The 27219-nt window shown below is 39.9% G+C and overlaps 1 protein-coding gene across 1 annotated transcript; it reads left to right on the top strand.

Moving 5' to 3' along the window:
- Nucleotides 1–3365: 3365 nt before the first annotated feature.
- On the top strand, nucleotides 3366–26900 carry LOC147606733 (uncharacterized). The gene is made up of 11 exons (XM_086792255.1): nucleotides 3366–3681; nucleotides 3784–4047; nucleotides 5901–6007; nucleotides 6092–6427; nucleotides 21673–21783; nucleotides 24308–24403; nucleotides 24535–24607; nucleotides 24847–24905; nucleotides 25018–25200; nucleotides 26546–26659; nucleotides 26757–26900. Exons 1-11 carry the CDS (start codon nucleotides 3366–3368, stop codon nucleotides 26898–26900), a joined length of 1803 nt encoding a protein of 600 aa, XP_086648381.1.
- Nucleotides 26901–27219: the final 319 nt, after the last annotated feature.

Raw genomic sequence — 27219 nt, 5'->3', positions numbered from 1 at the left:
TTTTTATACTAAAAGTGTGATTTTCATCATAAATGGATTTTATGCATAACTTAGATGCATAAGAGAAATTCTTTTATTCTAAAAGTGTAATTCCTACCAAATTGACTTTATGCATAAGAAGATGCATTTTAAAAAAATGATTTTTAATTCAAAAATGTCATTCTCATCTAAATTGAATTTATGCATAGGAAGATGCATAAAAGATTGAATTTTAATTCAAAAGTGTCATTTTCATTTAAAATGAATTTATGCATAGGAAGATGCATAAAAGATTGATTTTTCTTCGGAAGTATTAATCTCCTTAAATGGAATTTATGCATAAGTAAATGTGTAAAGAAATCTTATATCAAATATAAGAGTTCTCTTGTATTCTATAAATAGATATGAGATGTGATAGGATGTGATAAGAGGTGTATAAGAGATGATAAGAGGTGATAGGATGTGATAAGAGGTGTATAAGAGATGATAAGAGGTGATAAGATGAATTAAGATGTGTATGGGATGAGGTAAGAAGTGTATGTGATAGGATAAGATGCATATGGGTTGTGATAGGACGAGAATGGATGTGATGTAAAAGATTAGATGTGAAGGCATATGGGGTTACATGAATGGGAATGTGGAAATGGATGTATGTATGTGGATGTGTGGATGTGGAGATGGGAGTATGGATGTATGAATGTGAAAATGGATATATGAACGTGAAAATGGATATATGAACGTGAAAATGGATGTATGCATGAAGATGTATATGCATAGATGTGAATGTGGATATAGATGTAGATGTGGATGTATAGATGTGAATGGGAATGTGGATGTGAATGTGGATGTAGATGTGGATGTAGATGTGGATGTATAGATGTGAATGGGAATGTGGATATGGATGTTTGTATGTATGTGGATGTAGATGTGGATGTATAGATGTGAATGGGAATGTGGATGTGGATGTATATGAAATGTGGATGTATAGATGTGAATGGAAATGTGGATGTGGATGTATGTATGTATGTGGATGTAGATGTGGATGTATAGATGTGAATGAGAATGTGGATGTGGGTGTATGTATGTATGTGGATGTGGATGTATGTATGTATGTGGATGTGGATGTATGAATGAGGACGTGATAATGGATGTATGCATGTAGATGTGGATATATGGATGTGAATATGAATGTGGATGTGGATGTGGATGTATGGATGTGGATATGGATGTGTATGTATGAATGTAGATAAGGGATGTGGATGTATAAATGAGGATGTGAAAATGGAGGTATGCATGTAGATGTGGATGTATGGATGTGAATGTGGATGTGGATGTGGATGTATAAATGAGGATGTGAATGTGGATGTGAATGTGAATGTGGATGTGGATGTGGATGTTGGATGTGGATATGGATGTGTATGTATGAATGTGGATATGGGATGTGGATGTATAAATGAGGATGTGAAAATGGATGTATACATGTAAATGTGGATGTATGGATGTGAAGGTGAATGTGTATGTGAATTAATGTGTCGTCGATATGAGGAAATGGATGAGAATGAGTACACATTGAATGGAATGTGGAATAAGTAATGTGGACTAAGGAGGGATAATGTGGAAAGACGAGAGTTCGATTTAGAAACTGTATTTTGTGACTGTTTGTAAATGACTGTTTTATGTCAAGAATGCTGGGGAAGCATTTTGACCGTCTTATGGATTAAGGTCATGAAGACCTAACTGTTAAAGTTGCAACTGCTGACGGAGAGTCAATGGAGGACGTCTCGCGTAGCAAGGTCGACCGAGGTCTTGACCAGCCTCGGTTCGATTTAAATGGTGAGCTTCCGGTACGGTGGATGAGGGACCAAGGAAGCGGCCTATGAGTGAAGCGCTAGGTCACCTGCGAAGGATCCTAGAGGGTGCTGACCATACGGTGCTCGGGCTCTGGGTCGCCGAAGATACCCACACGTGCGTCGTGGAAGATATTGGAACAAGGAGTAAGAGTTGTTTTGTGAAACCGAGCATGGATCTGGTTGATGACCTTGCTGGTCTTCAATGGATGAGTCCATGGCTCTTTATATGGATCTGTTGGTTGATCTTGCTGATCTTCAACGAGAGTCCATCTTGATTTTTATAAGTGATTATATTGCCGAGTATTATGGGCTAGGAACTATTGAAAAGGCCCCTGTGTGGATAGGTGGTGAGCGTTCTAGTTGCCAATGATGCCATAGATACTCTGATGAAGGAATGATGGAAAATTATGAATCAACCGGATAAATTGGAAGATTGTGATCAGTGGTACTATGGTTTCATTAAAGAATTGTTTAAAGTTAGCTGATGCTAAGAAAAAGGCAATTTCATATTGGGTGTGTAAGTGGTGTGGCTAGTTTTATGTTTGCATGAACTTCCGGCTAGGGGGCCTTGGAACTCTTTTCCTTGGTACCCGGGACAAAACCTAACCAAATTCCAAATTGGATCCCATCACTACAGTGGTTGGGCGGTTGGCTAACCCATGGGATCGGATGGGGTTAGGCTGGACTGATGGATCCGTAAATCGAGATTTAATTTCTATTATTACGATAGATGAAGTAAATCCCGGATAGAAATTGTTCTATGGATAGGAATCAACGGCTGTGCCTCTTGATGGGGAAAAAAGCGTTGATCCCAATGATCCAAGTGCAAGTTTCTTCCTTGAATTGACCAAGTACCGTTAAAGGTGCAGTCAGATCAGTTGATCCGTAATGATCTTGACTACGTTAGAGTAAAGAGTTATCCTGGTGGAATCGCCCATGCTTTCCGGGTAAAGGAAGTTTTTCCGGTTTTGGTTTTGGACAAACCGACGGATTAGTCTCTTGTCCAGATATCCGTGGGCGAGGCCCCGAGTGTGGATCCCTGCCCCGCGCATGAAGTGCTACTTCCGCTGCTAGTACCCCGAATCCGTTGCGCGGTGGAGAACGGGATCTCACAAGTTTGATCCTCACTTACCTTTCCTTACTTCATCCATCTTCCTTGTCCAACCTCCTTTTACAGAGTGTAACAGCAGAGCTTAGCTATGGAAGCTTGATCTGCAACCTCCTCTCAGAAGCCAGGGAAGTTTGATCCTCACTTACATCCTTCTACCTTGTCCAACCTCCTTTTACAGAGTGTGACAGTGGAGCCAAGCTATGGAAGCTTGAGTTGCAAATGCTTTGGCTCTCATAATCTTACTTATTATCTCCTCTCATCCCCTCCAATATCCTCTTTCAAAGTGCAGTAATAGCACAGCCAAGCCCTTGGAACTTGCTCTACAACTCCTTCTCTTTTTTACATCTCCCTAGTCTAAGTTTTTTTCTCACCATTCTATTTTTCTTTGCCATCAAGGTTTATAATCTCTCTAATATATACATCTGATGTCTTCTTCTAGAGCTCGAAGGCCTCCGATCAGTATTCAATCTCTCTCTTGTAGCAGTGGTCAAGATGAGGATGGGCACTGGAACATCAAACAGTACGAGAAGTGGAATTGGATTACGATGCAGCCTAGTACAAGAGGAAGCCACAAGGTGTCAAAGCGATACGTTGATATACAAAGTCACCATTGGAAAGGGCGGATATTGGAGCTCAAACAAGATCGTGATGGAAAAAAGCTAGCCAAGGTCCAACATGTTTACAAGGCAACAGAGCTGAAACTAGCAGACCATGACCAACGTCAACGATTTCCTGCAAATTGTAAGTTATTTCACCACTTTATATTCTTGTTTTTAAATCAATTGTGTGCTAATAATGGTATACTGAGCACTGCTTCGATTGTTCTTGGGTTCCTGTGCGTAGATATTTTTCCCTCAAACTATAGTGAATGGGAGCCTATGGAGGCAATTTCAGGAACCTTTGAAGCATACCATGTGGAGCTTGGTAGTTTAATCTTTGGAGGATGTCCAGCTGCACAACTTCTAGCACGAAACATCTTCTTCTATGAGGATACATATGTGGTTCCCACGACAGCAAATGGTACTGGAAAATTAGTTCCAAAACCTACGCCAACTCTCACATCTATTGAATGGCCAATTCCAGACAATGCTTCAGTGGCCATGGCTTGTTTGCAGATCGAAAGCAAGGTGCAAAATGTATGAAGTGCACATATGGATCTCACAAAGCAACCATAACCTGCTTCATACCTCTACACCTCTTTGTGTACCTGTTCCGTACAAGTGACACACATTGTACCCCAACTTTATGGATTGCAAAGGGGGAGAGAGCTCTGACTTGTTTCTTATCACCTGCATGGGATAAAAAAGTTGTTCAACACAATGAAGACACCATCAGATGCGGAGTAATTGTTGAGAAGGTTGTGACGCGCTATCATATTGCCAAGCAACAGTTGTCCATTGCGTTTCCTTACAGGCGATGGAAGCTTACAAATGGAGAATGGGAGGCGTTAGACTCCGACACAACCTCTACAGAACAGGGTGTGCTACATATATCCATGCAAGGTGGGGATGTAGAAGATGTTACTGTGAACGATGACTGGTCCCTTGCCAACTTACGTGACTACTTAGTTCTTCTCACTCAGTGGTGATTTTGCTTTGATAATCAATGGTAGAGTAGTGCGCAAAAGGCAGGAACGATCTTTTCTTTGTAGAGAAATTACTTTCCCTGGCTGTGTAGCTATCAGATAACCACTAGATATGTAATCTTGAATTGAAGTAAATACAATTTCAATTTTTTTGCCTCACTGTCTTATTAAGAATTTTCAATTGTCTTGTGCAGTTTTATTTTTTTGTGATAGTGTAAGGTTGGTCACAGAAGCATCTGTGGCGTGAGCCACTAATAAATTGGAAATGACCTTGCGATGGAAGGATACGTTCTTGCTTTCGCATACCATTTCTTAAAAAATTTTTGGTACTTACAAATTTTAAAAGTTTTTAAAAATTTTATAACAAGGTCGCCCATTTATAAACGATACTTTACTCATTTACATCAATTGACAATTATCGTTCTCTCCTAACACTTGCTCTTAATTTCGCACACCTTTCTGTATCACACACTCTCTATTTCCTCCAATCACTCATAGACATGGCACCTCTACTTGACGCACTTATTGCACAGCTAGGAAAGCTTGAGTTACTTCATAGGGTTGATGAGATCGTCCCTATGTTTGAGGGAGCAATTGATGTACGTGCAACAATGCATCTACACGCGGATGCTTTTACAGATGTCATTCAGTATATGGATGAACACATCAGCACGTACTCCATCATGTTTGAGGGTGATGAGGGCTTATGGGTTCCAGTTGACCTCATCAAGGGAAGAGAAGAATTTTAGATTTCGCCTATCCAGGTTTTTAAAATCCCTCACAGAAAAGGACTACAGAAATGAGGAGGAAGACTTACTCCTGGATCTACAAATGGGCAACATCGGCACTTCTTTCCTAAGCTGGGACATGGTTTTGGTCCTTCTGTTACAAGAGGGTGTGGCGAAAGAAAGTGGCAAGGAAAAAGAAAAGGGCAAAGTAAAGCTAATGGAGCAGGTCCAAGAGGCCCAAGCTGAGGAAGAGAATGTTACAGAACAATGGGAGGCCTCAATGGCATTGGTGGCTCTACAAGATAATGTCCCCGAGGAGGTTCCGGACCTAGTTCTAGAGGGTGATGAAGTACTTGAGGAGGTCCCAGACCTTGTTATCAAGTCTTTGCATCCAATCATTATTGATGGGAAAGAGTTTTTGTTTTTGGATGACATTGCCAAGACACTCGGGTTTCGTGAGGATGAGGCACTTTCTATTATTGCCGTGAATGCTGGGGGTCAAGACAAAGGAAAAGTGAAAATCTCTTTTGAAGATGACAACCTCACAAAAGCGCTTGCATATGATATTGGTAGCAGTACCTTGGAAGTTGTAGTGGCCAAAGCGCTCGTTGAAATAAAGCAAGAAGTGCAATTCTATGAGAGCGTAGATGCCTTTGAACCACACATGCCCTTGGTTGTTGCTGGCGATGCTCAAGACCAAGGAAGCATAAACTTGACGAATGAGCAACTAGTTGCAAGTGACGATGCAACTGAGGTATGTCCTTACTTCTTAGTTGTAAAGCAAATTATTTTTTGTATCATTTCACGCTTCCTAACTTCTATATTGACATGTTGACAGACTGCTTTTGAAGTGGACAAGTTTGCTATGCGCGTAGGAGGAACGCGGCCAAAGTCAGAGGGTCGAGATGCATCCCTTTGGCACTACATACCTGCCCTCAGAGCCGACATAGTGCGGGTTTTTCATTTAGAATATGCAGAGATCGCCTATGCCGAGCTCCTAAAATGTAAAGCACTTAGTGCAGTCTTGTCGGAGAACCCCTTAGCCTCGAACATAAATAAATGTATTTTGGTAGCTAGGGAAGCTGCCTTGTATTGCTTCACGGGCAACCATCCCGGCTCAGTTTTAGGCCATTGTGCCCTTTCTCAGGCTCAAGGAATCAATGAGCCGAGTGATGTATTCCAAAGCTTAGGCCAGAAACCAGCCTCTAGAACTCTATCTCCTGAGCTCTTCCAAGAGCTTATTAAAAAGATGTAATGCAAACTTCTCTTCCAAGTTTAATAAAAAAATTTTGTTGTGCATTGTAAGTTGTGATTTTTCCTGGCGTACTTGTGACATACCATTTCAAGCATCGCAATTTTAAGATTTTGTTCATGTGTTCATAGAAAAAATTGTTTAGGATTTGTTTTAATTGAGATCGTGATTAAAAAAAGTAATTGAGATTGGGTTAGAGCGGTATGAAAAAATATTGTATTTATAGATGTAAACACACTCACATATATGTAAGATTTGGGGCTGTTAGGGCACCTAAATGGTCTTATGAGCCTCTCAAGGCAAAAAAAATAAAAAAAAAATAAAAAAAAATAAAAAAAAATGCCATGTGCGCTACGGCGCGTAAATCTCCATTTTGACCTGGTCAAACTGGAGATTTACGCGCCGTAGCGCACATGGCATTTTTTTTTATTTTTTTTTATTTTTTTTGCCTTGAGGCACATAAGACACTGTATAAGTTTCTCTAGTTGACTTTATAGGATCTACATTTTTTGTATATATAAATATTCATATATATATGTGTGTGTGTGTACATATATATATATATATGTGCATATGTATATATATTTGTATATGTATATATATGTGTGTGTATATATGTTTGTGTGTGTATATATATATGTGTGTGTGTGTTTGTGTGTGTTTCTTCCTGTGTGTATAGTGCTTTTATATTTTTTAAATGAAATGTTCATTGGCACTGAGTATACAAAAAAAATGGACTCAACAAAGAATGTAACACAACTCAAAGTTTTCATTAATGTGTGAAAAAGCTACAAAGGAATCTGGGAACATTACAAAATTTTGTAGGGAGTATTACAAAATGGGTTAGCCTATTGAGGTAGAAGGCTACGCTCTAAACGTAGACGTAGGGCTAGGGACATATCTACAGGCTTCAAAGTAACTCTCTTGGCATGTACCATAGCCAGCACTGAGTCTTCAAAAACAGAAACTACAATATCTTCAACAGCTTCTTGAAGAGCTTCAAGAGCTGTGCTCTGTATGCGGTCAACCCTGTCAGAATATTTTTCCATTGTTGCTCTCACCAGTCGAGAGAATGGTGCCTTGGGGATGAGAAGATCTATGCTTTTCTGATATTTCCTAATCTCTCGTAGCGCGACTGTCCCTGGCCTCCATTTTCTCTTCTTCTTTGTAACTGGTGGAGGCGGTGGTGGTCTTTGATTCTCCCACGGTGGTCGTTCAGACCTGAACTTCTTTCTCTTTTGTGCACGCTCTTCCTCTTCTTGTTGGTCCCGAAACTTGCCCTCCATTCTTTTACCACACTTCTTGACTGGCCGTCTGGATGTTGTGGCTGCCTGTGTGGCTGTGCTTGGCTTGCCCTCCTTGCGTCCTCTTTGGGCTGCTGTCTCTTTTGCATTTCTGTCTCCCAAGCTGCCCTCACAAGAGCAAACTCTTTGTCAATGGTATCTTTCGTGATGCCATAGGACAAGAGCTCGACCTCCCTGTTCTTCAAGATAACCTCTAGCTGTTCTAGGGTGTCGGCCTCAATAACAATCTCCGGTGGCTGCCCTTGACCTTCCTCGGCTTCTTTTCAACGCCGCTCTTCTTCTGCTTCTCTACTAGACCCTGCTTCTTCAGCTTCCTTCCTGCGTTGCGCTTCTTCGGCCTCCTTCCTGCGCTCTTCTTCTCTCATCTCCTTTGCCTCTTGCTCTGTTATGATAGGTAGACTTGTCCTTTTTGCTGTAGCAGGTAGCAGGTAGTGGGCCGAGTTGATCGAAAAACCGCAAGTCTTGCTCCTGTTCTTCTGGCATGGCCTAGGTATGTACGAGTGCAAGAGATAGTGGGAGGGCAAGAGAGAGTAGAGCACAAAGAAGAAATTGAAATGCGGTGGCTATAAATGAAAAATGACTTAAATATGTCTATAAATATAATTTTTTAAAACTTTTAAAAAATTTAAAAACACAAAAAGATTATAATCAGAGAGTTTAAGCCCATGAGGAACCACACCGACGCTTGCTTGCTACCCACTGCCATAGTCTCTCCCTAGCATTTGATCTGTTGTATCCTTCAGTTCTTCTTGCATTAACAGTTTTCATTATTTGACGCCTAAGAGACAAATTACCGCGACTTTTCTGCCTTTTTTTGCCAACCAGAACGCGATAGAACCAGTTGAACATTTCATGGAGTGCATTACTCTTGACTTTGCCACCACCATGGCGAGTGCCCTTAAAATACACGGCCTTTGCTTGGTAATGTGATTTCTCCATGCCTTGATTGCTCCAAAGTGCTAAAGAGCCATATCTATCGAGAAAGTATGGCCCATATGCATACAATATATGTTGCATAGAAAATGACAAAAAGTCAACAAATAGTATGAAGAACATACTACAAGGACACAATAAATACAACATTACCATGTAGTGAGTAATGTGTGTTTCTCCCCATGCCTCGACCATTTCTTCTGTGAATCTATAAGTGGCTTCTTTAAGTGCCTCAATACCATGGTCATCCAGGTGAGGTCGCTCTAGAAGATCGACCATTTTATTACACACCTCCGATACATGTGCACGTTTTAGGCCAAGCCTGGCATCATTTCCTCGATATGTTGTGACATCACATATCTTCTTCCAAATTTCAAAGTCAGTGTGGCTATGAGAACCCAAGTGGTTTGATAGCAAGTGTCTTGCCTTTGATCCACCCATGCAAATTTTATTAGGGTTGTCTTGTGTAGGGTTTGATTTTCTGTCCTTTGTCAAGACCACTGCTCCAGCATGTAATCCCATAGAGGAAAGTACACCCTCTAGTGCACGTATTGACTCTTCTCGTCGATCTTCGGGCTCCATGTTCCAGACATAGTTTATATGGAGCATCAATAGCTTATCCAAAATCCTGAGTCTTGCATGTAATGTGCACACATGCACTTGACATAGTGGAATTTCCAAGATTGGGTTCCAAGCATTGTCCTCCTGGTCACGACTAGGTGGCTTGCTCTGGTCACAACTTAATATGCCATTATGCCATACCTTTGATCCTTTCCTCTGTTCAGCATAAAAAACGATTGCTTTTTTTGCACCCACCTGTTTTTGACTTTTGTCTTTGCTAGGTTGTTTCCCTTTTACTCTTGAGTCTACTGCTGTCTTGGAATGACAACAGTAAACACATGAGAATATAGTATTCGCACCTGTTTTACAACCCAACATACACTTTAAGGTTTTTAGATCGCCACCCAAGTGCCATTCAACATTAAAGCAGCCTATTCCGGGAACATCAAGCTTCTGACCATTGACCTGACAAGAGACGACATGTTGAATGCCAGACCGTTCAAAATACCACCTCAAGGTATCATGGTTCTCTTTTGGGAGGACCCATGCTGCTTGCCACCAGATGTTCTTCTCTGATTGAATGCCGTAGTAGTCCTGCTTATGCCCTTGACCCCTACTGTTGCTGTCTTCAGTTGCATCCAACTCTTGGGTCTCTAAAGGCCTTCCTCTAAGTGCTCGGCTCATCAAGGTTAAACTAACACGCTCCAGTCTTTGACCTTTAACCACTTGACATTCATCCAGCTTCAAGACAAACACGGCATTTCCACCTGTCTCTTCAAGTGTGACGCCATAGTACTGAATCATTGCTTTTTGTAGCACTTCCATGTCAATGTAGACATTGTTATATGCATTGTATTCAAAGGGTTTGATTGTTGGCATTGGCATAATATCCTCCACCCACTTGTACCCACCCACTTGTACCCACCCTCGAACATGGATGCAATATCACCATTAGCACACTTCTTTGCCATCTGTAAGCTATAAAGTGTTGGAAGTAAGGATTGCATAACTCCCTTTTCTCGCAACCCTAAAGTGATTGACCTGTATATTGCTCTGTAACCTTTCTGGCTAATACCTGCTGAGTCACATATATCAAGCATCTCTTTGGGGGTGACAATTTCTTTGATTTCCTTCAAGAAATGTTGACGAAGGGTCTCCCGCAGCTTATCATTACCAGAACCTGTTATCATTTCCATAATATCCTTCTCCTGAAGGACATGCTGAAGAAGGGAGGCATTAACATTGTCCTCAGCGTTGTTACATCCTAGTATAGCTGTTGCACAAGCCCTACAATCACAATGGTCAACCATGAGAGATGCTTTATTCATTAATTGCTTCTCAAAGCTGCTATAATTCCTACAAAAATTTTTACCTGGTTGTTTGTTTACGCCTCTTGCATGCGCCTGCTGCTGCTGTCTTTGAAAGCAACCCAACAGCTTTACGTTTTCTTTGCCTTGCGTGATATCCCATGGGAAGGTGAGTGAAATGGTGAACACGACGTCGAAGATTACGAGTGGAGTGTTGAAGACGAACATAATTATCGGTAAATTGATTTATTGTGCGCACACGATTCGCTAGATTATTCTTCTGCACCTCAAGCTCCTCTGAGAGCTCTTTAATCCTCTACATCAAACCATTGATCTGCTTAGTCGATGCCGCTTGAAGCTGGTCGAAGACAAATTGTGTTTGTCTCTTTTCAGCTACTTCATCTAGCCACAACATGTGTAATCTCCTACAATAGCCAAGAAGCCCATTGAAACCATCACCAACAAACATAAGAAAACTTGTAATGCTTTTGAATGGTGGAGGGGCACCAGATATTGGATCTGGTGGATAAAGATTTCCATCAATCCAAAGATCAATGGCCTTTGCTCCTTGCATTCGAAGCTGATCGTATGAAATATTGGGTGCAACATGCCTACTGCGTAGGGTTGCGTATTCTGTCTCCAAATCAACCTGAAGGCAGATCTTAGAAGGCTTATTGGTGATGTCTTGTAGTGCCATCTACAAGAAAGTAGGCTTGTAAGCTTGGGTTGAATAGGAGTGGCAGGAGCAGGATATGGTATTAAAAAATAATGGAAAGAATGGAGATGAGGGTTGCTTCTCTAGAGCTGCATTGTGGATAGAGAAAGAAGCCAGAAAGGGAGCCAAAGAAACATAGAGAGGGTTGGCAATGGTGAGACGAAAATGCAAAGGAGACAATGCATCATGGGAAGCTTCTTTAGTGCAAGCTATGGCTGCTAAGCAATATAGAGAGAGAGAATACTTTATGAAAAGGTTCTTCTGTGCTACTACTGTGGGTTTGGAGAGAGAACCAAGTATTGTAGAAAGAATGCTCCTGGTAAGCTTCTTCCTTGCAAGCCATGGCTACTACTGTGGGTTTGGAGAGAGAAGGCTCATTTAGGAGTACAGACCTACTAGCTATGGAGAGAGGACCAAGTACTGTAGAGAGAATGCTCATGGTAAGCTTCTTCCCTGCAAGCCATGGCTACTACTGTGGGTTTGGAGAGAGAAGGCTCATTTAGGAGTACAGATCTGTTAGCTATGGCTTTTGGAGTAGAGAAAGACGCTTTTTTCCATGGAGAAGGAGTGCAGGGCGTTTTAGAGAGAAGATTTAGAGAGAGAAAGAGATCTGGTGTACACACAAAAAAGGGGGGAAGAAAGTGACGAATTTTTGGAATGTTTGGAGTTCGAAAAGGTTGCTGCAGGCTATGATTACTGACTGACAGCCCATTAGAAAGCTTTAAAGTCACCTAGGTGGCCAGATCTAGGAATATCTCCTTTTTTTTATTTTTTTTGTTTTTGTGAAAAATCAAATATATGCTTTTAGGACTAGGCCTCTAGGCTTGGTCAAAGATGGATTAGCATTTTAAGCATTTCACTAAACGTCCAAATTAAAGGGCCCAAGAAGACTCCATTGAGTTCCTAATGCTTGGGACCATTCATCTTGATGTTTTATATAGTGTTTAGATTTGTTCATAATAATAAAGTGTTCCTAGTGTTTTAATGTTGTAGATGATATGAACATTATAAAGATTTGAATTGAACAATAACATCTGATATTCACAATAAAAGATCATTGCTAAGAAGCTTCAACAATATTCCTACAAGTGAAAATGCTATTGAAGTTTTGGAGGAGTCAGTTTACAGGCGATAATGAGAGTAATATAATACAAGACATATCTAAGAAATTAATGTTGACTGTGGTGTTGGATTTTAATGGATCGTTATTAAAGAGTTGTATTCAACCATCATTGTTACATCAATCCACCATGTATGGTCCAAATAGATATTTATACTATGACTGGATATATAAAATTTTTGTAGACCCTTTTTGAAAGTTGTAATGTTGGGATCTGGTCAACGGCAATGGAGGATAATGTTATTCAAATGGTGAGAGCTTTGCAAGAAAAAAGCAAGAAAAATAATTTCTTTTTTTTCCATTTGGGGTCAACACACTTGTTACACTTATGAGAAGAAGAAACTATTTAGGCCAAACAGTCCATGTGTCGAGGTAATGTTTACGCCATTGAAGAGAATGTCTAAAGCCTTTGAATGGGATCCTAGGAGGACCGTTCTTGTTGTGTTACTCCCACTAGAAACTACATCTTCCCATCCAAGTTTGATATAGATAAAAAGTTCGACAACATTATCTTGGGGGAATTACTACCTTACTTGATGTGGCTTAATGATGCTGAGGATGTACATAGTGTGATTGACTCTAACCATTATGGCCAGCTCCCATTGTTGAATGACCATGAATGGTTTAGCCTTGTTAGTGGTGTGGTTGATTATTGGAAAGATTATAATGTGAAATGGTTACACTTAAGATTCAACATAGGTAGACTTCCTCTTGTTGCAAAGAAATTACATGACATTTTGAGGGTAATGTAGAAGCAAATTTGGTGATACCAGTGGTGGTCGAAGAGATGATAAAGGAGGAAAGATTATTGTAAGGAGTATGCAAATCCTTAGTTGTAGTTTATCTCAACACACAGAATATGAAATACGAGATATCCTGCTAAAAGAACGTTCACACATTTCAAGCATGAAGACACCACAATTGATTTCACTATCTAAAATGTTGGGTTGCAAAGGAGGAACTAACATGAAGGCTCAGCATGTGAAGGAATTTATTAATAAATTGCTAAACAATCATGGTCTCTTGAATATCAACAATAACATAAAGGTACCACTCTATTTGAAATTTTAATCACAATAGACAATGGTTTATAATGTATCTATATTCTAACTCAAGCGACTCGTTTTGTGCAACTTTTTCTAGACTTATGAATTTATCAAAGAGGTGTTATCAAAATGATAATAGCTTGCATAAGATCAAGAACTTTGAACCAAGACAGTACTTGGAAGTTTAGAAGTGCATGTAAAGAAATGTATAGACATGAACACTCATTGATAGTGTTTATAAGTTGTTTTTCCAAAGGGGGAAAATCATTATGTTACATTTCTCCTGGTATCTCAAGAAATTTTCAAATGTATTGAACTTCTCTCTTAATAATGCATTACAGTTTAGTTTATGTTCACGATAATTTTAAACCCTTCTAGCAAGAGTTCTCTTAAACTTTAGTGTCTATTTTGTCGTATTTTGTTGGAGTGCAACCTACTCTAAGGGGGCTCCTTTGATTTGAATAGAAAAAGAAAGTATTTTAATGAATGAACTAAAGTTTATGATCTTAGCAACCTTAAATCTTTCTGGTAAGAGTTGTCTTAAACTATCTTATACTTTTTTTAGTATTTTAAAGGAGTGGATCTTAAGTCAGAGTCCATCCTGCTCTAAGGGAACTCGTTTGATTTGAATATAAGAAGATATATAAAGTTTATGATCTTAGCAACCTTAAATCTTTCTGGTAAGAGTTGTCTTAAACTATCTTATACTTTTTTTAGTATTTTAAAGGAATGGATCTTAAGTCAGAGTCCATCCTGCTCTAAGGGAACTTGTTTTTTAGTATTTTAAAGGAGTGGATCTTAAGTCAGAGTCCATCCTGCTCTAAGGGAACTCGTTTGATTTGAATATAAGAAGATATATAAAAGTCTTTTAATGAGTTTATTAAAGTAAGTTATGTTCACCAATAGCCTTAAACCTTTGTGATGGAAAGTGTTTTCTTGAACGTTAGTGTACTTTTTATGGTATTTTCTTGGATTGGAATCTAAGTCGATGTGCATCCTACTCTAAGGGGACTCATTTCATTTCAATATTAAAGTTGTTTACAACAAAAGGTTCAATGTAGATACAGCAAAACCATGTAGCTTATTACATCGAGTCATGTAACACCATTTTGAGCATTGTTCATGATCGAGAGACAAAGTATGTAATGGATGTTTACTTGCCAAAAAAACACAAAGATGCTTGATGGAGATTTGTAGATATACATAAGGACTATATGTCTGTCGCATGATTCTCTATAATTGTGTGCTCATTTGAGGCCATGTACAACTTTGGACACATTCTAACATGGCCATTTGAGGCCATGTACAACTTTGGACAGATTCTAACATTTTGGGTGAGTGATGATCATGTTCTACGTGTCTTGTTTTCTATAGCATTATAGAATGCCCTAGGGCACTTCGACACACCTTGTGCTTCACTAGAACATAGTGCCCATTCTAGAATGGCCATATGGCAATTCTAGAATCCCTTGTACTTTACAAGAAAAATAATGTACATAGTAGAGTGGCGCTAGGGCCATTCCATACCCTTTTGCTACATTAGATATAGAATGGTTCTCGAGCCATTCCATGTCCTTTATGCTATATTCAAGAAAGAGTGTGCATGGTAGAATGGACCTAGGGTCATTCAATAATCTCACATGCATGGTAGATATAGAATGGCCCTAGTAGGTACATTCCTAACATCCTATTATTATACTTATTTAAATCATATGTTGCTTTACAATATAAAGCGGAGAAAAATTAGTAAAATACCTAAAAAATTTAGTAATAAATCAAGTTAAGATCTATGCAATGTGTTCTTTTCATATACAAATTGGGATGATCATTAGACGATGCAAAAGTACTAAGCATTTTACAGTAAAGAAAGTTGAAAAATACAAATACTGAAACTTCTGTGCAATGAAACAATTCCTAAAATAGATTGGATTTTTGATCATGGGTGCCATTTGAATACTCATTATATGTATACTGTACCCAAACACCATGTCACTAAATTCCAAACATAACCATGAGAGATTGAACCTTTAACTTGCGAAGATGCATGTTTTCAAGCTACCTTCAGGGCGCCTAACTATCAAAAGTGGTGCCCCTTACCTTGCAACCACCCTAACATTTTAAGACCATATTGTTTACCTGTATAAGTTTAGAATGTGCGAGATAAACTATATTTGTGATGTAGGAAGTTTAACATTTGAAAATTTTAATTTTTGATCGGATCATATGTTTAACTACATGACTAACAATGTGATGTTTCATTAGAAGAGCTCAAAGTCAAATTCTTTTACCAAGTGTGTGATATTAAACAATTTTAGTGAAAAAATAATTATTTTTTGTTATAAAAAAACTTTGAAGGTGATCCAAAGTGAGGACACTTATTGTACAAGCACACAAGTGATCAATCCCCTTAACTATTGTCTCATTAATAAATAAAAAAGTCTATTTATCATGAATCACTTTGCATGCTAATTCTTGTTATGCTTGTAGTATCATAAATATGGTACACTTTGATCACACGACTGTCATTTTCAAGAGGAATGAATAGATTGTAAAAGAAAAAAAATTGATATAGCGATGTCAAGGCTAACTTCATGCAAGAAAGTCGATCAAGTTTAAGTGACTTGAATGAAGAAGTTGGCATGCTTGATTACTGTGGAACCATTCAAAACATCATCAACGTTTACTTTAGAAGGTTTTAAATGTTTATCTTTAATGAGAGGTAGTTCAAGGTAGTAACAAATGAACCAAATACAACCATAAGAAAGGATAAGCTCGAGGGATTCACTTATCAATCAGTGTAACCTACCACTTGAGTTCAGCATGACATTTTATATTTAATGTTTTGAGAGAAACTTATTTACAAAAGGGCACCATTAATAGGAGTTTTAAATATGAAAAATCTACAGATAAGGAGTTATATATATATGCCTTGAACGCACATGATATACTATGTTTACATGTAGTGAACTCCCTGAGAGGACAAGAGTGGGTTTGTTCAAGTTGACTCCATGAGAGAACAAGACTCAGGTCTATTCAAGTTGACTTGAAGAATTCTTGGACTGACCAGAAAATTGTGAGCAAGTCCTATTTAAAGAAGATCTAAAAGATCCAAGGTGAGTGCTTATAGTCCAAGTTGCTCTTTGTAGCAATTTATTTTGAAGGTGAACAACTAGAAGAAGAACCAAAGACTCATAATGATGGAGTTGATGTTGTTGAAACTCAAGAAGAATCATTGTACAAAGCTAAATACAGAAAGGCATTCATTATAACAACTGAATGTGTATGGGTGAGAAGATTGATGGAGGATCTTCTCAGGATCTTTATGTCTCTTTAAACACCCCTTCTCCTATCCTCACTAACATAGTCCAAGTGCAACGGCAGCTGCAAAGAATCCTATCTTTCATGTAGCCAAGATAAAGCACATTGATATGTTAAAAGAGAGGCTCCATGTAGGAGAGATCAATATGATCTATTGATAATATGGCAAAACTTTTCACTAAAGCCTTATCATGTAAAAAGTTTAAGGCCTTCCATAAAGCTTTGGGCCTCTTGCCTTTAATAGACTGATCTACAATCTCTATAAACGTCACATTTGTACTTCAGGGATATTTGTTAGTACTACACTATGAGCCCATGTACTTATGCCATGGATACTTCATCCCACTATAGGTCTTTTCCCATGACCATCCATGCTTGAAAACGGGCTAGGTATATAAGCAACCTCTTTCATAGTTTAGAGTTGTTGCTTATGCTTGTAGAGAGCTTCATCTGTCTCTTTTGAGCTTACCAATCTCTCTCTCACACTCTACACCTCTACCTTCTTGTCTCTAAGTATTCTATATGTGAGTCCAGCTCCATTTTGTGTGAGCTAACATTTTTCTAGATGGGGAAATGACATATTCACCTATATTTATTAATTTAAGAAGAAAATTGTGCCACCTCTTCACCAACACACTTTATATCTTCTTCTTTTTTTTAAAATTTTCAGTACACATATAAGAATGAGTATACACAACTTTTTTTTAAAATTTTCAGTACACATATAAGAATGAGTATACACAACTTTTTTTTTGTTGATAATAGTTGATATGAGTTGAATGTATATCTTGTTTTCTTGTAAGCATTTTTTGGCAACAGTTAACATCATTGAATGTTTAGAGCTTATGGACATCTCTTGTAGTTCACAAGTAGTGGGTTTTTTTTTCATTCTCAGATACACCTTTGAAATGATGTTCTTTAAAAATCACTAATTCTTTGAAATAACTATAAGAAATGTCACATGCACTGTACTAAGAGGGTCCATATCCTATTGCATGACATGTTCTCTCTTCAAGAACCGATCAATTATGAAAAGAGAAAGAGCCAAGCAAAGTGCTCTTGAAAGGCACAAAACTCATGTTTGAATTTGATTAGTTTATATTTCTCTATTTTACATGTAAATATATTTAAAGATCATCACAAAGATGCTTTGCTTTTTTGGGGGGCCATTTTCTTCTTGAGCTTGGATGAGAAAAATACAACATATGGACATACTCCACACAAAACCTTGTTCTCTTCTAGCATGGAGAAAATAGGACTAGAACATGCCACTTTGACTAGTTTAGATTTCTGGAACAAAGCAACACTGGTAGTCCCAATGTCCTTCCTTCCATAATCCCACCAATTGCAAAACTTGTACTACAAAGATTCCACTCTGCAAACCTTGTTCCCTACTATCTCTCACCTCAAGCTCCACTCGTGGCTCCAAAACACCAGTCCACATAGCCCTTAGAACTGCTGCTGGGATAGCCTACAATCCACAGCCCACACAAAAACACCAAGAAAGAGATAATAAGAAACACTAGGATTCAAGCTTGTTAGGTTATTTTGTCTCTCTCTACAAAGCTGGCTAGGTTGTATCTTTCTCTCTACAAATCTAGATGGGTTGTTTTCTCTCTATAGAGACATTATTTTCTATCTAAGGCTCAACACCATGTACATCTACAGGCTAGACAGTAGGTGTTTCTCTCTCTACAAGGTTGAACAGAGGTCTATCGAGATGTCTCAGGTTGTGGAGGAATAATAGAGGCTTGCCCTGTGGTTCAGTTGTGTCTTGCACTATCCTTAAGGTTCTCTTTTGGGTTGTGCAAAACCTTATAGAGTCTTGGGCAAGAGAGGCATAAAGATACATGGAAGAGTCTTATAGAGTCTTGGATCTTTTAGGCTATTTTTCTTAGTTGTTTGAGATTTTCTAGTAGATTACAGGCTCATGTGTGGGTTCTCACACTTTGAGAGTATTTTGGTGGAGCCAGAAAGTTGTTTTTTAGTGTTGCCAAAGTGTCAGATGAGCACATGGACAATGTGAAAGCACTTTATGTGAACCTCGTTATCATAAGAACAATGTGACTGAGGAGGGAATAGGCTCGGGGGGTTCACTATATGTAAACTCTCTATATCACATGTGTTCAAGGTCTAATTTAAAAACCCCTTATCTATAAATTTTTCATGAATAAAACACACCCTTTTTCTATTCAATCTGTAAATATCCCCTTTAAATGTTACCCTTTTGTATGTAAAAAATGTATAAAAAAGGGATTTAAAAACCCCTTCTGTTGAACCCACGTGCTATGCTTACATATTTATGAGTGACCACACCCCCCACCCCACCCCCCCTCTGAGAGGGAACATGCATCTAGCATCATGTCGACCCCATCTTGAGCATGTCAGCCCAAAAACACTTCCACTTATCCAAACACCACCAAACTTGATGGGAGAAATCCTCTACCTCTGGTCAACTTGCACACTAAGCTTCAACTCAAATCTCCTTTAGCAAGCCCTCCATTAGCCCTATGAGATGATTGCAAGCTGGCAAACTGGAGATGCTTTGGACCAGGCACTAACCCTTCTACTGCACCTCCTTATTAGGAGACCCAAAAAAATGAAACTTTGCAGATTTTTTCCTTGACTTGTATAATATCCACATATCAAGTTTCATGCCCAACGTCAAAAGTGAAGGCCCCCAACAGCCTGTAAGTCCCTTGGGTCCATATGCATTCCTAATTGCAGCTATCATATAGGTACTTTTCACACCTATAAAACGCCTCCCTCTTGGTGCTAAAGTCTCATGAGATTTGATATGCTTCAAGAACAACTTATGGACATACTCCTTACAAAACATTATATCCTAGTTCTCTTCTAGCATGGAGAGAACATGGTAGGAACAAGGCACTTTGACAAGTTTGGATTTTTAGAACAAAGCAATAGTGCTAGTCCCAATCTCCTACCTTCCACACTCCCACCAACCGCAAGGATTCCACTCAGAAAACCTTGTTCCCTACTATCTCTCACCTCAAGCTCCCCCCTGGATCTAAAACACCTATTTATGCAGCCCTTAGAACTATCTGCTGGAGAGCCTAGAACCCATAGTCCACAAGAAAACACCAAGAAAGAGATAGGAAGAAAGAATAAGATTCAAGCTTGTCGGGTTGTTATATCTCTCTTTACAAAGTTGGTTGAGTGTTATATTTCTCTCTACAAAGCTGGACATGATGTTTTCTCTCTCTAGAGCCATTGTTCTCTGTGTCTAGGGTTGGATAATAAGTATAGATCACTTTCTCTCTATAGGGCTAGGTAGCTTGTGTTTCTCTCTACAAGGTTGAGCAGAGGTCTACATAGGTGTCCTTGGGTTGTGGAGGAATAGATGCGACTTGTCATGTGGTTCAATTGTGTCTTGGATTGGCCTTTAGGTTCTCTTTTGGGCTAGGTAAAGCCTTCTAGAGTCCTTGATAAGAGAGGTGTGAAGATACAGGACTGATTTGGGCTATTGTCTTAGCCAATTGAGCTTCTCTGGTGGACTACAGGCTCAAGCAAAGGTTCTCAAGATTCGAGAGTATGTTGGTGGAGCCAGAAGGTCTTTTTTTAGTTTCATCATCAATCAAATCATTAGATGAGCACAAGGAAAATGCAAAAGTAGTGTATGTGGATCTTATCATTATTAGAACCATGTGCCTATGGAGGGAATTGACATCTAGCATCATGTCGACCCCCCCAACTAGAGCATGTCGACCCAGAACCACTTCAACTTGTCCAAACTCCCCCAAACTTGATGGGAGAAATCCTCTACCTCTGATCCACCTGCACACCAAGATACAACTCAAATCTCCTTCAACAAGCCCTCCTTCAGCCCTCTATGCTAGTAGCTGAAGATGCTTTGGGACCAGACACTAACCCTTCTGTTGCACCTCCTCATTGACCCAAAAAGGATGAAACTTTGTAGATTTTCTCCTTGACTTTTATAAGACCCAAATATCGACTTTCATGCCCAACTTAAAAGGATAACCCCCCTCGAATAACCTATAAGTCTCTCGGGTCCTTATGTAGTCCTAACTGCACAGTAGATATTAGAGATACTTTTGATCCCTGCAAAAACCTACCTATTACTGTCAAAATATTTTGTGTGCTTCGATTGCATCATATGGACATACTCCACACAAAACCTTGTACCCTAGTTCTCTTCCAGCATGGAAAAACTAGGGCCAGAATAGGGCACTTTGACAAGTTTGCATTTTTGGAACAAAGCAACATTGCTAGTCCTAGTCTCCTACCTTCCACACTCCCACAAACTGAAAAACTTGTATTGCAAGGATCCACTCTACAAACCTTGTTCCCTAATATCTCTCACCTCAAGCACCCCTCTTACCTCCAAAACACGAGTCCACAGAGCCCTCAAAACTGCCTGTTGGAAAGCCTACAACCCATAATAAAACATCAAGAAAGAAATAGGAAGAAACACTAAGATTCAAGCTTGTTTAGTTGTTATATCTCTCTCTACAAAGCTAGTTGGGTTATTATCTTTTTGTTTACCTAGACATTATGTTTTCTCTCTCTTCAGCCACCACTGTTTTCTCTGTCTAGGGCTGGAGAGCAAGTACAAAGGGCTAGACAACAAGTACAGAGGGATCGACAGAAGCAGATACAAAGGGGTAGACAACACGTACTAAAGGGCTAGACAAACGAGGCTTGTCTTGTGATTTAATTGTGACTTGCACACTTCCACTGCTGGAACTCAAGACTTCCCCGATGAAGTCGAATCTACTGGTAGAACTGGCTTGCCACAATCATGCTATGGGCGTCAAAAGAAAACCCATGATCATCCACTAGATCTTGGTCAAGGATGCACTTTGGCCTAATGCAACTCATCAGATAGTAGTCTACTCCCTTGCTATTGCCCTCACTAGCAATAACAGCAAATACATCACCCTCCTGCAGCAAATCTGGCAGGTCATCAGAGCTGGCCCCATGAACACAGGACCTGTGTGCTCATTGAACAACACTGGACGTGAAGGATGCTCGGGGAGAGGACTGTCTATATCCATGCATCTCTTCCCATCCTCTCAAGGCACAATGTGACCAATCGCCATCCATACATGCTCCACAAAATCATGCAAACTGTCGTGTGTAAATTGTGGGGGCCACCATGCACGTGCTCTTGATGGAATGTGAGCCCAAGGTGCCAAGTATTGTATGAAAATATGAAGACTTGTTCCTTCACTTGTATAAGACCCACATATCAAGTTTCATGCCCAACTTCAAAGGAGAAGGCCCCCAACAGCCTATAAGTCCTTTGGGTCCTTATGCAGTCATAGCTATAGCAGCTATAAGATAGGTACTTTTCACAATTGTAAAAACTTGCATCCTTGCCCTAGTTCTCTTCTAGCATCTTCTAGCATAGAGAAACTAGGGCTGAAATAGGCCACTTTGACTAGTTTGGCGTTTTGAACAAAGCAACACTAGTAGTCCCAATCTCTTGCCTTCCACACTCCCACAAAGTACAAAACTTGTACTGCAAGGATTCCACTTTGCAAACCTTGTTCCATAATATTTTTCACCTACCTCCAAAACACTAGTTCACATAGCCCTTAGAATTGCATGCTGAATAGCTTACAACCCATGGCCCAGAAGAAAACACCAAGAAATAGATAGGAAGAACCACTAAGATGCAAGCTTGTTGGTTGTTTTATCTCTCTCTACAAACCTAGTTGGGTTCTATCTTTCTCTTTACAGAGAGCTAGATCCATGGGCTATTTTCTCTCTCTATAGCCACTGTTTTCTCTATCGAGGGTTAGACAGCAGGTATAGAGGATTGGACAACAAGCATAGAGGGCTCGACATCAAGTATAAAGGGCTGGAAAGTGGTCTCTCTCTAGGGATGGGAGGCTTGTGGTTCTCTCTCTATAGGTTGGAAAACATGTGTTTCTCTCTCTATAAGATTGAGCAAAAAGCTACAGAGATGTCCTGGGTGGGTTTTGGAGGAATATATGAGTTGGCTTTTCCTATGGTTCAATTGTGCCTTACATTGGCCTTCAGGTTCTCTTTTGGGCTAGGCAAAGCCTCCTAGAGGCTTGGGCAAGAAAGGTGTAAAGATACATGGTTAATTGGAGCTTTTGAGCTATTGTTCTCAGCCAGTTAAGCTTCTCTAGTAGACTTTAGGCTCAAGCGAAGGTTCTCAAGCTTTGAGAGTATTTTGGTGGAGCCATAAGGTTTTTTTTTTCATTGTCACCATCAGTTAAAGCATCAAATGAGCATAGAGACAATGTGAAAATAGTGTACCTTGACCTTGTCATCACAACAAAACTATGTGTTTGAGAAGGGAATAGGCATCTAGCATCATGTCAACCCCAGCTAGAGCATATCGGCCGAGAACCACTTCCACTTGTCTAAACACCGCCAAACTTGATGGGAGCGATCCTCTACCTCTGGTCCACCTGCACACCAAGCTCCAACTCAAATATCCTTCAGCAAGTCCTCCATTAGTCCTTTGAGATGGCTGCAAGCTAGCAGCAGAGCTGAAGATGCTTTGGACTAGACACTAACCCTTTTGCTGCACCTCCTTTGTAGACCCAAAAAGGATGAAACTCTACAGTTTTCTTCCTTGACTTTTATAAGACCCACATATCAAGTTTCATGCCCAACTTCAACGGAGAAGGACCTAAACAACCTGTAAGTCTCTCAGGTCCTTATGTAATCCTATGAAAAGATGCAAGGGAGAAGAGAGCTTGAGCTCTTGCAAGCACATACACACTCACACAAACCCTAGAAGAGAACACACAAGGTGAGATGCTAAAAAATCTTCTCCTTCTTCCCACAACAAAAGAGGTCTACAAAGAAGATAAAAAGTGACTAACACACATAATAGAGTATATACAAGTGTTCTATAATGTGAACATGCTAAGTGGATTGGATAGGTGTGGACTAGTTGGTGTAGTCTAGTTGTAGAATCTCTAGCGAAGATACGTCAGTGCCAGCTACCAAACCCTCCCCAGTGATGTAAATGTCGAACGGTCATGCTATAAGCTCCTCGTGAGTGTCCCCTCATCCGAGTCTTGGGTTGTTTGGGGAAGCCATGGGATCTCATGACTTGTGGACCCAAGTGAGGAGGCAACAACTCACGCAAAGAGCAAGACTGCAAAGCCCCTGGCCTCTGCGCAGAAAGAGAAAGGACAAGACCCATTGCGGAACCAACCGTCAGACCAGCTTATGTGTGGAATTGGAGTCAAGGGGTGTTTCTCGCTAATTTTTCTCTTAGTAGAGTGGCAAGATAGGATATCAAACCAATCAAGCAATGCCATGAGAGACGTGTAGCCACTTGCCAGGCCTTCTAGATTCAAACACCAACTCTAGAGTGGTGAAGGGGACATTCAAAATACTACTCAGCTTTAGAGCTTCACAAACTCACACTATGCTCTCACTCCACTATGTAACTCTTTCACTCTCTCTCTTGGGTACACAGCATGTTTCTTAGAACAGAGACATAGCATTCCTATTCAACATTTTGTAGGGAGTACACAGAGATCAAGTGAATAGAAACATTTCTCTTTGTTTAATGTATTACTTCAAGAATCAGTACAAGTTCACTACAGAGAAACTTCCCGATGTAAGGCTAAGACCTCCTAAGAACTATGACTATAGTTACAGAGAAACTTACTATGACTATAGTAAGTTTCACATCACTAGTTGTCCACTTGTTGTGAGCTAACAATAGCATGCAACTTTCACAACCTTCAGCTAGTGCCCCCACTGCTTGCCTTGCACCATCCTTTTAAGCTTAGTCATCTTGATCTTGACAATGGCTACTCTGGTGGTTACATCCCACCACCTTCATAAGTGCAATACCGAGGTGGTGCTCACGACATGGAAGGTGGTCAGACTAAGTGAGCATCTGGGCACAACACTTGGCACACCCGGTGCTAGAGCTTGTGCTTTGGAACTTGTTCCCTTGACAAACTTTTCTTTAAACTTCACGAAAATTTCTAGAGGAGTGCAATCCGGAATGTACACATTGTTAAAGTATGTGGCGTACTTCTGCATCCTTTTTAGTTTTGTCGCCTGCTCTTCTAAACACCCAAGACCCCTATTGTCGTTTTGCGAAGTCTGCGGTAGGTTGAACACTATTACCACTGGTTGGAGTGGGGTTTGCCTTAGTATTTATTTTTTCGCCATTGGGATTGGCCACCACTTAACTTGTGTGGCTTCTTCATATTTTTTCAGATGTTCTGGAAGTGGTCTTTCTATCTTTTCAGATGTTCTGGAAGTGGTCTTTCTATCTTTTTCGCATGTTCTGGAAGTGGTCTTTCTATCTTTTTCGCATCTGGGTCTCCAGTGCCCCACTTCCAAACATCGGCACTGCTTGGTGATTGCATCCTCATTGGGAGCATCTTCCTCCCCTCCAGAGTATGCGAGAACAAGAAGAATTAAGAGCAAGGATGTTCTTGAGGGAGGGGTTTATTGGTCAGTATGGACCTGATTCTATCTACATTTTGAAAGTATTGTGGTAGCTCCTTGTATAGCTCTGAGAACGTCACATGAGAGGCTTCAAAAAATGGGTTATCTGTGCTGGCACATGGAATAATTGAGTTGTTGGCTAATTTGTCTTTCAGGCACTCATTTTCTTTGTTTAGGGCTTGGTTGACATCCTGAAACTTCCGAAAATCAACCAATATCTCACCATGCTCTTTCCTTGGCACATTGGCCGGTAGCATTTTTTGTGCTTTCTGAGGCTAGTTCCGCATCAACATTCACCTTGGCGATTTTTGCTTGTAGCGTGGCAACCTCTTCTTTCGTTTCACGCAGCTCTAGTTTCCACTGCAATCTCGTTTTTTAGGTTTGTTGTACCTTTTTTATGATTAGTTGTGCCTCCTCTATCTGCCTTTGGAGGGGTTCCTTGTATTCTTCCCAATCTTCGGGCCTTTCTCTTCTGAGTTGATCTTTGTTTTCTAGATAGTGTTGCATTTCTAATTCAAGGGCGTTCAACTCACTGATTATGTCCATTTCGAATTTTTTCTCTTCTCTAGTTTTTCCTTGTATTCTTCTGTCTATATTTTGGCGTTGTCTATGTCTTCCTTAGGGGGGTCACTTATAAATATGTAAGTGTAGCACGTGAGTTCAAAACAAGGGGTTTTTTAAATCCATTTTTTTCACATTTTTTACATACAAAAGGGTACCATTTAAAGGGGGTATTTACAGATTGAATAGAAAAAGGGTGTGTTTTATTCATAAAAATTTTACAGATGAGGGGTTTTAAATTAGACCTTGAATGCACGTGATATAGAGAGTTTACATATAGTGAACCCCTAAGCTGTCTTCATAGGCTTCTCTCAAAATTTTTGCATATTCCTGGGAGGTTGTGGCATCCTACATATTCTTGGGACGGTGTAGCATCCTGCAATTCTTGCTATAATTTCTTATTTTTCTCTGCTAGCTTCTTAGCCTCCTTCTCCCATTGAACTACTTTCTAAGCTATGGCCTTCATGGCTTGCAGTAGGATCTACTCCTCATTTTCTGTTTGTTTCTCCTTTCTAGAAATGCTTGTCTTGGGGAACACTTGGGTTGTAGATTATTGCTGGTGCTACTATTGTGCTTCTATTGTTGTTACTGCTATTGTTGTTGTGGCTGCTTCTCACATCATCATCTTTATCTAGGTCATGGATGACCTTTTGAGCTTTACAAGCTATTTTCTCCTGTATTTTAATCAGAGCTTCTTGGAATTACAGGCTATTTTCTCTTGTATTTCAATCAGGGCTTCCAAGGCTTGGTCCCACACCTTGCTGAGTTTGCCCTTTGCTATTTTTATAATTTCTATTTTAGCATCAAGCGATTTCTATTTCTTTACTTCTTCCAAGTCAGGCAACAGGTATTCATACACTCTATGCTTTCTCTTTTTGCTAGCCTTTTGGGCTATTTTTAGACATTCCTCTTGATCATTTGCATCATCTTTAAACAAATTGAAGGTTACTCTCGTGGACTTTGAGGATCCTCTGGCTTTGTGGTGTGGACGTTCCGCATTGGATTCTCCGGACCTGAGATCCACGGACCTGGCAGCCTGTGCAATTGCTCTTAGTGTGCATGCACCACCATCAGTTGTTTTTCTTTAGCCCATGTGACTACTCATTTTGCCAAATTTTCCTTGTAGATGGCAGCCCATTTGATCTTTTCTCCTACTTCTGCTGCTTTGAGTAGCCTATAGGTTTTGTTTAACATGTCCTCTATGTTTCCCATGAACATAACATTTTGGAAGAAGAAGATAAATTGTTCTCTCTGAGTCTCATCTAACACATCCTTCACCTAGTCCATGTGGCCTATTTTTGGGATCTCTGTGTGGTGCACTGCGAGCTCCAAGATCTTTATAGGCTCCTTCCCCTCCATATGCACAATGTTTGTCTCAAGAAACTCATTAATAATCTTTCCCCCATC

Source organism: Cibotium barometz, chromosome 57 (assembly GCF_041138505.1).
Source record: "Cibotium barometz isolate CiBa-2024 chromosome 57, ASM4113850v1, whole genome shotgun sequence".
Taxonomy (NCBI): Eukaryota; Viridiplantae; Streptophyta; class Polypodiopsida; order Cyatheales; family Cibotiaceae; genus Cibotium; species Cibotium barometz.
This window is presented reverse-complemented; position numbering and strand designations above follow the sequence as displayed.

Coding starts and splice junctions, on each gene's coding strand:
- LOC147606733 (XM_086792255.1), top strand. CDS start 3,366: ATGTCTTCTTCTAGAGCTCGAAGGCCTCCGATCAGTATTCAATCTCTC. Junction 4,048..5,900: donor TGCTTCAGTGGCCATGGCTT/GTTTGCAGATCG, acceptor ATGAGAGCGTAG/ATGCCTTTGAACCACACATG. Junction 21,784..24,307: donor GCCCCATGAACACAGGACCT/GTGTGCTCATTG, acceptor AACATTTTGTAG/GGAGTACACAGAGATCAAGT.